The sequence below is a fragment of the Callithrix jacchus genome, chromosome 15 (genome assembly GCF_049354715.1).
Source record: "Callithrix jacchus isolate 240 chromosome 15, calJac240_pri, whole genome shotgun sequence".
NCBI lineage: Eukaryota > Metazoa > Chordata > Mammalia > Primates > Cebidae > Callithrix > Callithrix jacchus.
The window spans coordinates 39,696,834-39,715,526 of record NC_133516.1 but is presented as its reverse complement, the minus strand read 5'-3'; the positions used below and the strand labels follow the sequence as shown (position 1 = coordinate 39,715,526).

Here is an 18,693-nt window from a genome sequence, read left to right as displayed (position 1 = left end):
TGCTAACTCTTAGGTGACAAATGAGCTTGGTCCTGATTAAGAGGGAAATATCACACAATATTACCAACACCTTTGGTTGTTCTTCATAAGAAGAATCTTATCTGGGCTTGCTTAGCTTGTAATATCTTAGCCTGTTACAACGCTGACAATACATAATTAGATACTGTGCATATTAAGCATGACTCTGTGAAAGAAAGGAGAACAAAGGGGCAATGTTGAAGGGGAATATATGTGCATTAATAAAAGGCAATAATTCCTTTGCAGTGGATTACAGAGAGATAGGAACCTTATTAAAGAACATTTTAGTTATAGTATATAGCTATAACTAAACTATAGTATATAGTATCCAACATGTTGACATCTGGACAAACAGAAAGAGCAATTTCACATTACAAAGGAGTGTGATGAGTACACATCATTTCACAATGGAAAACGGTGAACAAGAAAATAGAAAAGAAACATACCAACAAGATCAGACATATTTTTAAATGTGCTGCATTTAATGCAATCCAAGACTATCAACAATTTAGATGCTGTGACAACATGCCACTGCCATTTGTGGAAACAGTTAAAGCATTTTGCACTGATTACTCGGTGACCACAAACAGGCAAACAATTAATGCAACAAAATGGCTAATGCGTTCATAGTAACACACAACAGAATCATCTTCCAACCACAGCATTCTTCCCAGAGTTTGAAAGAATTATAGCATATGGACTGGAAGGACACAAAGTGCTTACAGTATTAAATACTAAGATATTTACTTTGGCACAAAATTTGTGTTCCAACCAAATAAAATGAGATTTCTTCTAAAACACATATCTTTAGTAAGGTAAAAATGAACACATTACAAAATCAATATGTCCACAAGAAATTTAAAAAATTTTACAGTATTTTTTCATTAGGAACAAACATGAAGACAGAAGAAAAACAATCATTGCCAAATTGAGGAAACTACAAGGAAAGAAAAGTGCAAAGAAAAACTGCATTGATTAAGCAGATCTTCAAGAAACAACTTTGGGAAAGTTCATTTAATATCAAAGACAAAGAGTTGTCTTCAACTTCCTTCTAATTCATAAAGAAACCTTTTAAGAAAGTCTACAACGGGGGTGGTCCTTGATCTGTAGATCAAGTTGTATCAGCCTTCCTCATCTCCCGAGCTGGCCAGGAGTCAATGCAGGGAGTGGTATGAGGCCAGCAGGACTGAAGGCAGCTCTTACTGCCCTGTTGTCAACTTCAAGGCTTTGGGAAGTGAAATATACTTATCTTGCTCAGGAAGAAATTGGGTAGGGTTTCTGTTCCAAAGTCAACCTTTATGACTTCAACACAAATTTTTAAAAAGCACCACTCAAGTCAAGGTTTTAAGCAGAATGACATGAAAAGTGAGCATGCACATTTATGAATAAGGTGAAAAGGGGGTAGGAGGAAGAAAGTAAAACGCCACAGAACATGTGTCTGGTTGGCTGCCTGGCTATGAGGTGAATTTTAATAACTTGTCAGGCCATTATTTACCTGAGGGGTTCAGACAGCATTATATTATGGCCTCAGTTTGCTTTCCAACTAAGTTACATACAATATTCTCTTTGAAAGTTAAACAATAAATCAAGAGACCTGATACAAAGGGTTTCTCATATAACTGAACTAACTGGTAGAGAAAAATTAAAATGTAGTTTCGTATATTCATATTTTTGAGACCAACCCTACTTGAAGAATTCTGTCTATATGGACCATAATACGCAGCTAGAAATCACCAAGCAGAGATGTTCCAAGTATCAATTTTGTGACGGGTAATGTAACTTCTGCTTCCCTTTATTTCTAACTAGCATGGATATCTGATTTGCTTTTGGCTTTAAGTCCAACCATAATTGGGCTTATAATGTCTTTTTGCTTTACCTCTTTCTGTACATCCTTTGCTTGGTTTTCAGCCTTACTGAGAAGAGTTTTTAAATCAGCTGAATCCCGAAGGTGCTGTTCTTTCAAGGATCCCACTTGATTCTCAAGCTCTTTCCTAGACATCTGAAGGATGCTGAGATCACTGGTAAGCTCTAAACTCTGCTTCTGAGAACTGCAATATAAATATTGACAGATAGTTATTCACAGTAGAAACTGAACACAGAAAGAAGTCCAATTTCTTATACATTTCACTAGAAGGGACAGAGTGGATTTCAGAGAAAAAAAGAAAAGTATAAAAAAGAATGAAATATTTTCATTCAATAAGCAAAAGGCATCAAAACACTAAAAAAATGCAAGTTTAAAGGTGTGTCCCATCAAATATACACAAAGGTTGAAAAATGAAAAAAAGAAAAGAAATAGAAGGTAATTAACTGTATATATATATATATATATATTTTTTTTTTTTTTTTTTTGAGACGGAGTTTCGCTCTTGTTACCCAGGCTGGAGTGCAATGGCGCAATCTCGGCTCACCGCAACCTCCGCCCCCTGGGTTCAGGCAATTCTCCTGCCTCAGCCTCCTGAGTAGCTGGGATTACAGGCACGCGCCACCGTGCCCAGCTAACTTTTTGTAATTTTTAGTAGAGACGGGGTTTCACCATGTTGACCAGGATGGTCTCGATCTGTTGACCTCGTGATCCACCCGCCTCGGCCTCCCAAAGTGCTGGGATTACAGGCTTGAGCCACCGCGCCCGGCTAACTGTATATTTTGTTGTATCAAACTGTATTAATTTTATAATAAGATTCAGTGTAGGTCTTCTATAGGAAAAGAATACAACTATTTCAACAATTTCTCATAAGTTTAAGTATTTGACAAATAGAATGGGGGTCAGAAACTTAAAGCTTAGGAGCCACTGCCAACTCAAGTAAAGATAAACCTATTCAAATGAGAAGACACACCAAATTAAGAAAAGAGCATAAGTCAAAGAAGTGGGAGGCTGAGTTCTAGAACCCCCAGCTCTGCTACTGTTTAGCTGGGGGATGTTAAGCAAGTCACTTAACCGGTACATTTCATTTACAGAGTAAACATTTTCTGAGCTCTTAGACCTGTATCAGGTACCATGTTATACAGACATAACTAACACAAGGCCAGTCTCAATGTCCCTCCCTGCCAAGTAACAGGATTGAACTCATTAACTTCTGAGGCTGTTTCCAAGGCTAAATTCTATGATCACTTTTATAATTTGATGTTAAAAAAATCTGACTTAAAATATATGAGGAGAACAGTTTGATATGTGTGACTAGAAATTCCTTGTTCAATTCCTTCTTCCATAGCCCAGATAACAGAGAATAAAAGGTCTGTATAGTATAGCTGTGTAAGGGAATTTGGCTCCCCTACACAGCTATAGGAGTGTAAGGTTTTCAAGGTGACAGTTTTACATCTTTCAAAATGGATCAATCAAAAATCACACTCACTACTGTAACTGAACTAGTACAGTCTGAATCCTGTTCTGATTGTATGCTTCACAGATTCTTTTGAGTGGGTCTGATGTTGTCAAGCCAATACAGCTAGGAATTAAATGGCACATAAGACCCTGTAAAGGAAAACTAGCTTCTAAATACTACTTAAATGCTGGGGAGTAAATCAAGTAAATTTGGGGCATCAGAAAAGTTTAAGAAAAAGAATTAATCTGTCTTAAATACTTTAGGTGAGTTTAGGCAGATGATTTGACCAATGATCTAATATATTCCACCTTTCTGGGGTCTAATATTTTTAAACCATATGCTCTACTCACAAGGAGTTTGTAGGCTTGCTTTTCTACACTTAAAACTTGAAATAATTGAAAACAGCATTTAATAACCTGCCAGATTCCAATTAATCACATCTTAAAAATAAGGGATCTAGCCTGAATCTTTAATAAAATATTAATGATTTCAAAACAATAACTAAGATAAGGAACACTGGCAAAAAAAAGTGGGTATTTCTTGCTTGACAGATTATTAAACTAAACAGTATTAAGATCCTAATGTGTTCTAAATGTAAAGAACTTAGGTATCTGCATCATAGTCTTATGCACACTTCATACCAAACAATTTATTCAAATGTGCTGTCACACAGATAATCAATTCATTCCTTATTTTATTTATTTATTCTTTTAAAGACAGAGTCTTGCTCTGTTGCCCAGTTTGGAGTGCTGTGGCGTGATCACAGCTCACTACTTTTGATCTCCTGGGCTTAAGTGATCCTTTTGCTTCAGCCTCCTAAGTAGCTGGGATCATAGGTACATGACACTCTACCCAGCCTCCTTAATTTTTATATATAGGCCAGGTGAGGTGGCTTACATCTGTAATCCCAGCACTTTGGGAGGCCAAGGTGGGTGGATCACTTGAGGTAAGGAGCTGGAGACCAGCCTGGCCAACAGGATGAAACCCCATCTCTATAAAAATACAAAAATAATTAGCCAGGCGTGGTGGTGCATGCCTGTAATCCCAGCTACTCAGGAGGCAGAGGTGGGGGTTGCAGTGAGCTGAGATCATGCCAGTGCAATCCAGCCTGGGCAACTGAGCATGACTCTGCCTCAAAAAAAAAAAAATTATATATAGATATATATGAGATATGTATATATCTCATGTATATTTCATATATGATATATATCATATATATATTTATAGTCTTGACCTTTATTTTGTCCCATTCATATTTTGGAATTGCTTTTATAAAGTTTTACATGTTATAAACAAACTAAAACATTTATTTTTATTTTTATTTATGTTTTCTTAAGACAGGGACTGGCTCTGTTACCCAAGCTGGAGTAAAGTGGTGTGATCATGGCTTATTGCAGTCCCTACCTCCTGGGCTCAAGGAATCCTCCCACTTCAGCCTCCTGAGTAGCTGGGACTACAGGCACATGCCACCAGGCCAAGCTACTTTGTTGTATTTTTTGTAGAGATGGAGTTTAATAATGTTGTCCATGCCTGGCCAGAATATACCAATTTTAAACTTAAATATGGCAAATTCCACTAAATTTGCTGGAATAAATCTAATGCATTCACTGATTTGCTTGTAAAGTATTAAATTCTAGAAAGATTTAACAGGTTTCAGAGACTTCTTGGTCTTATGTATTATTCTTCATATAACCCTATTTGAAATTCAGAAAATTAATTTCTATCTTTCAATAGCACAAATTCCTCTTCTGTTTTGTTGGCTTGTTTGATACAGGATTTGGCTCTGTCAGCCAGCTTGGAGTGCAGGGGCATGACTGTGGTTCACTGTAGTCTTGAGCTCCTGGGCCCAAGCAATCCTCCCACGTCAGCCTTCCCAGTAGCTGGGACTACAAGCATGTGCCACTACACCCAGTTAATTTTTGTATTTTTCTGTAGATACAGGGTTTTGCCATGTTGACCAGGATGATCTTGAACTCTCAGGCTCAAGTGATCCTCCCACCTCGGCCTCCCAAAGTGTTGGCATTACAGGTGTGAGCCCCTGCACCCAGCCTTACAAATTCTTCATCGCAGTCACTTCCTGATCATCCTTACTAAAAGAAGAGATCACTGGTGTGAAATAAAAGCAATTGATATTTAAAATTTATTAACTTTTAGGGCAAGTTCAACTATGAATTACAGACTTCTGTTGTTTGTTCAGGGTTTCCTTGGGACATTTAATGAATCTGTATTCCATGAATACAAGGAAAGAACATGCAGGATAATGGTGGTGGCAAGGAAAAAAAAAAAGCTTAAGTATTTATTCAGTATGGTTAACCTGCCAAATAGCCAAACAGAGACTGGCTGAACATTTGCTCATGTAAAGTATTTAAATATTAAAATTAAATTTAATTTAGATGAAAATTTAAGTTAAAGAAATATTTATATCTGAAAAACAGAGTTCTCGCATACTTGTGCAATTCTTTTTCTTGCCGTTGCAGTTCTGATGATAGTGAAACATTTTCCCTTTTTAGAGAATGGCATTCTGTTTCCAATGCATTCCATTCCTTTCTCAACTTCTCCAGTTCACCTAAAATAGTCCCAAAACATATTTGTTAATACAGACACATAACTTCCATAATATTTCAAAGGATAAAGAAAAATGTTTCAGAGAAGAACATCATTTTTCCCCTTAAAAGCATGTACATTTTACATGGTTAATTATTTGATTCCTGTTACTTTGCATGTATACCTCAGGAAGTGATATCAGCTCGTACTAGAATAGTATTTTTTTCGACTTCACTTTTATAAGGCAAGCAATTTTTAACAATTTAAAAATAAAATATAAAACTGTAAAAATATATAAATTTTTAAGTAGAACTTGCAGACCTGAAAATACATTTTTAGCTCCGATATAGAAACACTGGATTATACAACTGATTGCTATCAAAGAAAAAAAAGTCTGTAAAACCTGCATGCTTTTTTTTTAAACAAGTTATGAAGTTATCAATGTCAAACGTTAAGAGTTTTACGTAAAATACATTTATTCACCTTGCAACCTTGTTGCTTCCTCTCTCTGCTGGTCCTCACACTGTTGACATCTAAGCTGAAAACTGTTTTGCAGACTTGTGATTTCTTTCTCATATTCAGATGCTGCTTTCCGCCACCGCTCAAGCTCAGCTCTCACCTTCTTAAGCTCTTCTTGTAAAGAGGCAATGTCAGTGTCCCGCTCAGAGGCAGCCTTTTCTGCTGCTTGATGAAGGAGCAAAATTTCATCTTGGGCACTAAGCAATTCATCTCTAGTACTTGTGATTTCTCTGTCCTTCTCCTCCCGGAGATTCTCAATATTGATGTGTAACCTCTGCAACTGGGCTGCAAAAGTATATCCATCATTTTCTTGGCCCATTGAAATTAGAAATAAAAGAACAGTCCATACAGGTTTGTACTTAATGCATAGCCTGGGTTGTCAGAGCTGTTGCTTTTGATTAAAGTGTATAAAAAATCCACATTTGATGCAGAAAATGTCAAAATATATATATCAAAGAGGAAAAAAACCAGTGATCTTAATCTCCCCAACACACAGAAAATTACTTCTAACATTTTGGTATTTATCCTTCTAGATTTTTTTCTATACATTTATACATATATAAAAACAAACCTTAAATAGGGAGTGAACATAATATATACAGTGTTCCCCATCCTTCAGTTGATGAAACTTTTTTTTTTTAATATTCAGGAGAGAGCTAGAGTATGATGAAACTTTCAACAAAAAATAGTTATGGTATATATAACTTATTTGCCCAACCCTTTATTTTTGGTATTTTAGGCTGTTCAGTTTTTAAACACTATATACCATACTATTTTCTTTTTTTTTAGGGTAAATCCTATGTGTAGAATTGCTTGGTCAAATGGTAAGCATTAAACAGCTGATGCTCAATCAATTTTTCTGTTCAAATGTCAATTCTTTAAAGATGCCTTTTCTGATGACTTCTTATAAGAAAACAGCCTACTGTTGTTCTCTGGCTCTTTACTCTGCTTTATTTTTCTCTGAAGTCCTTATTGGACATCATATTATCTATTAATTTGCTTACTGTTTATCTTTTCTACTAGACTGTATACCTCATGTGTGTAGGACATTTGTTTTGCTCAAGGCTGTAAAGTACTGGGGATATCCCAATATCTGACATAGAAAACAATCAAGAATTATTGGTTGAATTAATGAGTTAATAAAATTAATGAATACCACCTCATTGAAGCAGTATATATATATATATATATATATATATATATATATATATTTTTTTTTTTTTTTTTTTTAAATATCTGGCTTTGTGCTCCTGACCCAAACCGGAAACAACTTGTATAAAATCAAACTTGGTGGGCTGGGTGTGGTGGCTCATACCTGTAATCCTAGCACTTTGGGAGGCCAGGATGGGTGGATCAACTGAGGTCAAGAGTTTGAGACCACCCTGGCCAACATGGTGAAACTCCATCTCAAAACAAAACAAAACAACAACAACAACAAAAAAAAAACTTGATGCAGAATAAGAAAATTAATCTTGGTTACCATATTATAAGGAAATTGTAGATTTAAAAAGTTTCAAAGGAAAATAATTATAAGAGAATTTAGTGGCGGGAGAAAAGGAAGTTGCTATGTAAGTAAACATTAAGAAGATATTAAACTAAGTCTGTAGGAAGGATTGAGAGGTAATAAGTTTGGAATCTGAAAGGGCACAATGGCCAGAAATGATCATGATTTGTTGATACAGTTGTGAAATACACATGCTAACACATGCTGGCACTAGGGGGCACTCAATGATGCTTGGGCAAGACAGGTTTAAAACAAAAGGCAACACTATGTTACAGAACCTTTAGGAAAAATTGCCCCTACACAGTCTAGGATGAAAATAGAGATTCAAATCAGATTTATATAAACCAATGGGTAATGGTATTAAACTACAATAGGAGTTTTAAGAGCTTTCCATTTAAAAACACATATGACAGGCTGGGTACGGTGGCTCATGCCTGTAATCCCAGCACTTTGGTAGGCAGAAGAGGGCGGATCATGAGATCAGGAGTTCAAGACCAGGCTGACCAATATGGAGAAACCCCATCTCTACTAACTAAAAATACAAAAAATTAGCCGGGCGTGGTGGTGCATCCTATAATCCCAGCTACTGGGGAGGCTGAGGCAGGAAAATCACTTGAACCGGGGAGGTGGAGGTTGCGGTGAGCCAAGATATAGCCGTGGCACTCCAGCCTGGGCAACAAGAGCGAAACTCTGTCTCAAAAAACAAAACAAAACAAAAAACATGACCACATATGACATACCTTAGAAATTCTAATTTTAAATAATTCAAATGTCTCACTCAAAAAACAAAACCAAAAAGACTAGTTTTTCTCTGGGATATTTTTGGGCAAGTATCTCAGGTTTCACATAATGACTCTTCCTTCTCTTCTGAATAGTGATTACTTGTCTATTTAATTTCTTCCCCACCCATTTCTCAAGCTAAAATTTTAAGACATTAGCTTCTTCTTTGACAAGAAGGCAAAAAAATTTAGGAATTTTACAACGGCATGGGAAAGAAAGACCACTCCTGGGTTATCATACAATCTCCTCATAATACACCAGGAGCTCCGGCTTGAAGTAAACACTCGACAGGCAGAAGTCTTTCTGGAAACTTCTGTAATGACCCTGTGATAGCCCAGACAAAGAAATAGCAAAATTGTGATAAGAAGAATAGCCATTATCAATGAAGTCAGTGCAGAGATCATTATCCTATTCCATGTGATATATAATTTTTCTTGAAATACAAGTGTGTTGTGAGCATTAGATGTCAATATATCTACACGAGCAATGAATATATACATATACCAGCAAGCTCAAAGTGCTGATGCAGAGTGGCTCGAATAGATTTCCTATCCAAAGGCCCTCTGTAGGAACTCATGACATAACCCAGAGAGTGACAGTCTTACCAACTCCAAATCTTCACCTCTGCTTTTTCCACTCTGTCTAAATACTGGAGTACTGGACCATCTTCCCTGGAATTTTCTTTAAAAAAATAAATAAATAAAGCTCCACCAAGAGCTATGTTAAAATGTGAGGTTCTAGAGAATCAAAGCCATGATTAATGGGGACTCTCTGCTTTCTTACTTTTCATTCCTTTTTTTTTTTTTTTTTTGAGATGGAGTCTTGCTCTGTCTCCCAGGCTGGAGTACAGTGGTGTAATCTCAGCTCACTGCAACCTCTGCCTCCTGAAGTGATCCTCCTGCCTCAGAGAAGCTGAAATTACAGGCATGCGCCACCATGCCCAGCTAATTTTTATATTTTTAGTAGAGACAGGGGTTTGCCATGTGGGCCACGCTGGTCTTGAATTCCTGACCTCAGGTGATGCATCCAAATGCTGGGATTACAGGTGTGTAATCCCAGCACTGTACCGGGCCTCCATTTCTTTTGAATCACTAAAAACAAACACATAATAACCATCTCAAACAGCCTTGGGGACTTCCGTACCTTGAAGAACCTGTATTTGTTTAGTGGATTCCTCAACTTGATTTCGATATGCTTTTCTTTCTTCTTCCAAAAGAGCTAAAAGTAAAAACACAGTATCTATTAACAGTTTTGTGAATTAATGAAAGTATTCAGAATTGAGCAGCTAGAAATTTCTTTTAAAATTCTCTCCTAAAAGCTAACTGAAACAAAAGTTAGGGAGCAAGTATTATCAGTATTAGCAGTTAGTTTAAAGATTTTAGAAACACAAAACTGTAGTAAGTAATAAATCTATTCAACTGAGTAGTAGACTTTTCTGGACCTGGTATCACCAAGATAATATGTTCTTTCCTTAACATGACAAGCATTCTTCATAATTGTTAATCAGCATTTTGAACTTAAAATTTTAAAAAGACTTAAAATTCTCATATTTACTGCCAAACACACAGTAAACACTAAACTAAATAACTGCTGTTTACTAAATATTTTTTCATTGTAATTTAATATATTGGCCTGGATCCTCCAAAAGGTTCAAATTAAGTGAATACCAATTCTCATTTCTTTGAGAAGCAGGAAAGAAGTAGTAACAAGAAGTTCCCAGTTCCCTCCTGGTATTTAAATCTTCCTACTAGGCAGGAAGGCCATCTTGGAGAACATGAGGACTCCATAGGTCATTCACTTTCTCATTTTAAGACTCTTTGAGTTACTAATTGTCTGCAACTAGGTAGTTACTGTGAATGATACAGAAATGTAACCTCTAGGGAATTGTACAGATGCCATCGGCTTATGACACTACAGATAAGTGAGCTACTAGAAAAGAAAGTGGCCAGGACATTAGCTAACATTAGTTGTAACTAAAATTTAGAAATTTGAGTTTTCCTTTTGTTTTACTTAATATGCAATTAACTATTAAGATCTCTCAATTAGTAAAGATTTTACTTGATTTTCACATCAATAACGTGAAGGTAGAGCAACTGTAACTCTCCTCATTTTACTGACCTGAAACACAAGTTTAGAGAGGTCAAGTAAACATAACAAGATCACATATCTCATAAAGTTGTGAATCTGAAACGTGCCTCTGGACTCCAAGTTTGGGACCATCCAATTATATTGTGCTGCCTCCACACATCCCTAAAGAGCCAAAGTAATCTTGATCTCACCTTGAAGTTCAAAGCATTTTTGTTTACTTGTTCTAGCTAGCTCCTGGGCTTCGATCAATTCCTTTCGAAGATGCTGTATTTCTTGTTTTGCCTCAATTTCTGACTGTGCACCCTGCAAGTCATCTGACAAAAACATGTTTATTTTAAAAGCAAGAGTTAGTATCACGCTATAATCTCTACAATAAAAGACTGGTAATCTCTTTCAGGTTTACACATACATAAACAACAGAACCAGTGAGTTAAATAAAACTTAGAAGCAAACTCTAGTAAGCATTTTAGTAGTTGGGAGAAAACACAAATACAGTTATATATATTAGTAATCATGGTGATGACACTATAAAATGTATGCTAACATAAATTATATATTCACAATTTTAGCATCAAAATAAATAATTACAGTGATAGATTATAATTCATCGCTTATTAAGACTTGAAATTCAGTGAGATGAGCAAAATGCTATTCTTATTCATGATTTTGAAATTTCTTGATAACCAGTCAGAAAAATTTTACTTGGAACTTAACTGGATATGGATAACAAAAAGAAACTCTTCGTCAAGAAGCAGCTAAATTTTAGCACAATTATTCTAATTATGAAAAGCAAAATAAAAAACTAGGCTGAAAGCTCTACTGAGCCTACTTTGTCATCACCTTTTCCTCAACACACACATCTGGGCCGGGCCCGGTGGTTCACGCCTGTAATCCCAGCACTTTGGGAGGCCAAGGTGGGTGGATCACAAAGGTGGTCAGGAGATCAAGACCATCCTGGCTAACATGGTGAATCCCTGTCTCTGCTAAAAATACAAAAAATTAGCTAGGCATGGTGGCACATGCCTGTAGTCCCAGCTACATGGGAGGCTGAGACAGAAGAATTGCTTGAACCCAGGAGGCAGAGGCTGCAATGAACCGAGATCATGCCACTATACTCCAGCCTGGGCCACAAAGCAAGACTTTGTCTCAAAAAACAAACAAAAACAAAAACAAAACAAAACAAAATATCTGCTGAATATATTAAATGATGTAACCTAAGTGGTTTCACTGAAATAAATTAAATCCAGTATTCTATTTCAAATATGCCCCTTCCCCTAACCTCCTTCCTCTCCAGTTATTCTGCTCTTTTTTCATTGTTTTAAAACTTTCTGCTACTGAACACTGCCTGTAATAATCATATCATCAGTTAAGCCATATTCTTCTAGTGTATTCTATTTGAGTATCACTTTGGCTTATAAGTACCTCAGCATAATAACTTCAATCCATCAAAAAGGAGTTAAGAATAACTTTCACAATACAATTACAACAAGTTTTGGAAATTACATATACATACTTTCATATTCATAGATTATATCCTAATTTTCTCTCTAGAAAAATTTTATTCTAGGCCAGGCACGGTGGTTCATGCCTGTAATCCCAGCACTCTGGGAGGCTGACGCAGGCAGATCACCTGAGGTCAGAAGTTTGAGAACAGTCTGGGCAATATGGTGAAACCTCGTCTCTACTAAAACTTAGCTGGGTGTGGTGATGAGCGTCTCTAATCCCAGCTACTCAGGAGGCTGATGCACAAGAATCCCTTGAACCCAGAGGCAGAGATTGTAGTGAGCCAAGATCACGCCACTGCACTCCAGCTTGGGCGACAGAGCAAGACTCTGTCTCCAAAAAAAAGAAAAAAAAATTGATTCTGGATTCATCTACTCTAGTCGACCTGTTAATTCTTCCTTCAAAAGGTCTTTTGGCCAGGAAGGGGGCAAAGAGACAGAGAAAGAGAGAGAGACTTTACAGAGACACTGTTGCATTAGCTACAAAACTCTCACAGCTCTTTTAACACCATTCACTGGAGTCTGCAAAGGTCCTGGCCCCCATTTCTGGATTTGTCATTATGTAGAACAATGCTCCTTTTTTAAAGGAATATTTAGGAGAGAATTATCGTAATGTCTACATCTTACATTCAAGTGGTCTGACAAAAACATTGACATTAATTCTTCAAGTAGATATTTTCCTTGCTCTGTGATAGAGTTTTCCAACCTTAGCACTACTGACATTTTGGGCTGAATAAAATCTTTGCTGTGGGACTACCCTATGAATTGTAGGATGTTTAGTAGTTTTCCTGGTCTCTATCCACAAGATTCAGTAGCCCCTCACCGGGCCCCACCCCCCAGGTCACAACAACTAAAAATGTCTTCAGATATTGCCAAACATCCCCTGGGAGATAAAATGTCCCATGTTGAGGACTATTGCTCTATGTTAATAATTTGATAACCAAGAAAAAAAAATTAAATACGTTTCTTTTTTATAAAAGCACTGGCTATTAATTCTGAAACAACCTTCTGGGTATTCTAAAAATGCTCAAATAAATATATTGCAGATAAAGGAAGCCACTTTTCTCACTGTTGAAGAAGAGAATTACAGATACGAAAATAGGTAAGATAGAATTAATCCTTTGGGCTGTGCATAGTGGCTTACACCTACAATCCCAGTACCTTGGGAGGCCAATGCAGGCGAATCACTTAAGGTAAGGAGTTCGAAACCAGCCTGGGCAACATGGTAAAACCCTCTCTACTAAAAATACAAAAATTAACTGGATTTGGTGATGCACACCTGTAGTCCCAGCTACTCGGGAGGCTGAGGCAGGAGAATCGCTTGAATTTGAGAGGCGGAGGCTGCAGTGAGGCGAGATCATGCCACTGCACTCCATGCACTCCAGCCTGGGCAACAGAGTGAGACTCTGTTTCAAAAACAAAAACGAAAAAAAAAAAACAAAAAAAATGGAGAAAAGAAAAGAAAAAAAAGGATTAATCCTCTGGTGTAGGGTATGAACTTGAATAAATCTGAAGTTATACATATAGAAATATAGATATGTGTGCAACTGTACACACACACACATGCACACACACTCACACTTCTTAAGTCTGTCCACTGAGTGGGGCTAGAAGCAATTATATACCAGTAGCAATGAGGACACCAAACATTTAGATCTTGGTTTCTCTTTTTTTTTTTTTGAGACGGAGTTCCGCTCTTATTACCCAGGCTGGAGTGCAATGGTGCGATCTCGGCTCACCGCAACCTCCGCCTTCTGGGTTCAGGCAATTCTCCTGCCTCAGCCTCCTGAGTAGCTGGGATTACAGGCACGCGCCACCACGTCCAGCTAATTTTTTGTATTTTTAGTAGAGACGGGGTTTCACCATGTTGACCAGGATGGTCTCGATCTCTCGACCTCGTGATCCACCCATCTCGGCCTCCCAAAGTGCTGGGATTACAGGCTTGAGCCACCGTGCCCAGCCCGGTTTCTCTTTTTTGAGACAGGGTCTTGCTCTGTTGCACAATCTAGAGTATAGTGGTGCCGTCACACTTCACTGCAGCCTCACCTTGACCTCCTGGGCTCAAGCTGTCCCCCTTCCTCAGCCTCCTAAGTAGCTGGGACCACAGGCATGTGCTACCACACCCAGCAAAATTTTTAATTTTTTTGTAGAGATGAGGTCTTGCTATGTTGCAACAGGCTGATCTCAAACCCCTGGGCTTACGTGATCCTTGGCCTCATAAAGTGCTGGGATTACAGGCATGAGCTACCATGCTGGGCCATGTCATAAAGAACATTACCGAGAAAGCTGTCAAAATGTGAACTAGGTATTTGAATTTGAGAATAGTAATGTACCCATGTTAATTTCTTAATTTTGAGAATTGTACGGTAGTTACACAAGAGAAGTAAGAAATGCACTCTGAGGTATTTAAGCATAAAGGCCATCATGTGTGCAACTGATTCTTTGTTTTGTTTTCTTTCTATTCAAGACAGGGTCTGCTGTTGGCCAGGCTAGAGCACAGTGTCACAATGTCTGCTCACTGTAGGCTCTACCTTCTGGGCTCAAGCAATTCTCATACCTCAGCTTCAAGAATAGCTGGGACTTAGCCAGACATGCACCACTGTGCCTGGCTAAGTTTTGTTGTTTTTTGGTAGAGACAGGGTCTCACTATGTTGCCCAGGCTGGTCTTGAATGCTATATAGTGTTTGATCATAGAAGTGGAGATGGCAAAAATCTTTACAAATTAAGCTTAATAAACCCAGACAGGCTGTGCGTGGTGGCTTATGCCTGTAATCCAAGCACTTTGGAGGCCAAGGCGGCTGGATCACTTGAGGTTGGGAGTTCAAGACCAGCCTGACCAACATGGTGAAACCCCCGTCTTAAAAAAAAATAATAATAATAATAAACACAGACATAATAATCTAACTATATTCAAACTAATTGAGTATTTAGTGTGCAGATCCTCTTTCTAGTAAACCAAGTACCTTATTATTTTTTTCAAATCAAAGACTAATGAGCAATTCTTTCTGTGTAAAGGTTGATCAAGGTCTCATTGTAATCCTATGTTTGTATCGGAAAATACATTATTAGCTTATTGTGGCTTGGGTCCAAAGTCATTTTATTAAGACATGTAAGTCACATGAAAATAAATGTAATTAAGAGTAACTAACATAAGTTGTAAAGATTACCAGAATCTGTTTCTTCCTTAACACAAATTGTTTATCTTTAGGACTGCCTGGTGTACAGTCTGTGCCAGGAGCCAGTTTTTCTCAGACCAAGGCTAAATCCTGTAAATTCATACTATAAATGAACTGACTAAATTAACCAGCCCTGGCCCACAGAATACCTACCTACATAACATCCTAAAATTAAATTTATACAAAATATCTTTAAAAGAGTGACTGGAGATTCAACTTAAACTCTGACCTTTCCTCTAAATATATTTAAAGACACACTGAACCACTTGGTAAAGGGCCATATCAAAGAATTTTTTTCCCCAAATTGTATTTTTCAGGTGTGTGCTTGTGAAAAGCTGATCTAGCCATAACATAGGTCATGTCATCAACTGATAAAAGTGACCTGGCAAGTGGATGTGTCCTCCTTCCATTATTATCACTCTTCCCTTTAGTTGCAGGCTTGGTTGATGAGAATAACCTTCGCCCTGCAGGAAGATCATCTTTCCATTGTGGTTATGTGTGGTCATGTGAAACAGTCTCAGGTGGCAGCCTCTTATTGTCAATTCTTACCCCTTTGCCACTCTTTCTGAACTGCCGGGTTCCTTCTTAACAGCTAGATCTTTTACTTTCCCCATTGTTCTTTTCTTTCACTAGAACTTCCCTCTGCTACCATTGATCACCCCTGTGCAGAGAATTTCCAAACCTGGTTCCTGTTTTCTGTCTATAGCCTCCTTGTGTATCTTATCTCTCTATCTCTCAGGTCAATAAAACATCAGAGAATTAAAAGAAAATGACTTGTTGGTTCTAGTTTCTGTTCTGGACATCCAGCTTCATTTCCAGTTTCTAGAGTGACCATATAAAACTGGGACATCTTTGAATATGAAAGAGAGCACTTTTAATGATAATTATGCTGGGACAATAGGCACAAATGGTTCCAGGCAAACTCATGGTCACTCTTCCTGTTTAGTGTATGCCAAATTAAAACCATTACAGCTGCTACCAGGACACTTTTTCTTCCAGAAACAAATGTTTGTTAATTTTCAGTCACTCAGGGTCAAATCCTGGAGTTACAGCTGACTTTCATCTCTCTCCCATATATAGTGTCTCAGGCCAATGGATTCTAGATAAGATTACCAAGGGAGAGATAAAAGATGAGAATAACAGGGCCGCAAGTGGGTTTTGTTCTCTTACATTTCCACAGTAATTACCCTAGTTCAGACTCTCAAATGATTAAGCCTCCTGATGGCTCTACCTGTAGCCTCTATTTACTCCAGTTCATTCAATAAACCTCCCCCAAATACAGATCTGATCATATCATTGCTGTGCTCAGAAGCCGCTGAATTGTTATAATGATCACTCTACTTTACAAAACACTCAAAGGATTATGTGAACAAACTTTAATTATACTTATCAATCCTCAAACCCAACCCATATGATCTAGCTTGTGATTTTTAATATTTCCTTTTTCTAAGAAGGAAATATTCTTTTATCTACTCTTCTTGTAATCCTACCCACTTAAAAATATTTTACAGATATAAATTTTAAAAAAATCTATAACATCTTTAAGACAAGACTAAAAAGAAATAATACCTATAATACCATAATCACACTGGAAAAAAATGAGCAATTTCTTAATTGCTTGATATCCAGGTCAGTATTACTATTTTCCATTGTCCCAAATTTATTTTACAGTTGAATTGTTTGAATGAAGATTCATACAAGGTTCATGCATTGTAGTTAGTTGGCATACCTCTTAAATCTCTCTTAATTTATAGGATTTCCCCCATCTCCTTTCCCTTTTCCCCCTTCTAATTTAATTACTAAAGAAGCTGGGTTTTGTGTCTTGTAGAATCAGTTGTCCTACAAATTGGCAGTTGAAGCTACAGTCTTGATCAGATTCAGGTTTAGTTTAATTTTTTTTTTAATCACTGAATATATCGCATATGGTAAGACACACTATTTATAGAGTCATTTCAATGACTTTTGTCCCATGAAACTCAAAATGCCTTTCTTCCCCATCCTCCAAAACAAACAAACAAAAAAACCCTGGACATTCTATGCGACAATCACCAATAATCAGCTTATTATCATCTATACCTGTCTGTGTGGAAAATAGGGGAAGGAGTAAGTCCCCCTGTGGGGTCCTTAAGGATCACTCCAACACAGATGTGGGAATTATACTTGGAGAGGCATATAAAACTAAATCATTTATTATACTCAAAGGTCCCAGAGAGGGAGGCAAGATACACCATGCAGGGAACCATATGGGAGGCCAAGGAAGGAATGGGCTCAACCAAACAGGTATAACTGATAGAGTGAGGGCCTGTAGGCAAATGCTTGTATTGAGGGTCACGATACACAAACAACAAAAGGCATGAGGTGATTTCATTAAATTTCATTAGGCCACTGTCAGCGAAGGGGAACTTGTAGCAGGGACCAGCCTTATCACACTGGTGCATCTAGTTGCCGGGGCAGAGTGTTCACAGCCTGTTTGTGGATATGTTGAGGCATAAGGAAAATACAAAGTTTTTAAAAATTTACTATTACTAGTTTGTCTAAAAATCCCTTAAATCCCAAGGATAGTTTTGTTTTTTGTTTTTTTTGTTCTTTTAGACAGGGTTTCACCATGTTGGTCTGGTCAGGATGGTCTTGAACTCCTGACCTCAGGTGATCTACCCGCCTTGGCCTCCAAAGTGCTTGGATTACAGGCGTGAGCTACCACGCCCAGCCTTGTTTTCATTTTGAGACAGAGTCTTGCTCTGTCACCCAGGCTAGAGTGTAGTAGCATGATCTGGGCTCACTGCAACCTCTGCCTTCTGGGCTCAAGTGATCCTCCCACCTCAGCCTCCTGACCGGCTAAGACTACAGACACACAATTTTTTTTAGAGATGGGGTTTTGCTATCTTGCCCAGGCTGGTCTCAAACTCCTGGGCTCAAGTGATCAGGCCACCTCTGCATCCCAACGTGTTGGGATAACAGGCATGAGCCACCATGCCCAGTCCAACTGTCTTATTAAACTTTAAAACCACTGCAGTCCCTGGCAAGGTTCCCCAAATAGAGCAAATTTGCAATAGACATGATTTGAAGTGAATTCAATTTTTAAAAAATGTTTTATGGGAGAGGGTTTCAAGCATAGAGAAAACATAGTTTGATTAACTTATTTCTCATTTAAAAGTAGCATAAATAGATCAAAATGATTACTATATCAGGGAAAAAGTACTATTGCTATCATCATTTTAATTATATTTCATAATAAATATTTA

General features: G+C 37.6%; 1 protein-coding gene across 50 annotated transcripts in view; it reads right to left on the bottom strand.

Moving 5' to 3' along the window:
- The window catches only part of SLMAP (sarcolemma associated protein), a 166,195-nt gene that overhangs the window by 11,113 nt on the left and 136,389 nt on the right, over positions 1–18,693 (bottom strand). For 29 of the 50 annotated variants that reach the window (XM_078351243.1, XM_008981872.5, XM_078351249.1 and 26 more), the window contains 5 exons: positions 10,965–11,087; positions 9,829–9,903; positions 6,366–6,686; positions 5,787–5,904; positions 1,895–2,066 (listed from right to left, as the gene is read on the bottom strand). In XM_078351243.1, coding sequence (XP_078207369.1) covers positions 1,895–2,066; positions 5,787–5,904; positions 6,366–6,686; positions 9,829–9,903; positions 10,965–11,087 — 809 coding nt within the window. The remainder of the gene's footprint in view (positions 1–1,894; positions 2,067–5,786; positions 5,905–6,365; positions 6,687–9,828; positions 9,904–10,964; positions 11,088–18,693) is intronic. The other 21 variants (XM_078351260.1, XM_008981883.5, XM_078351270.1 and 18 more) reach the window with 1 other exon arrangement.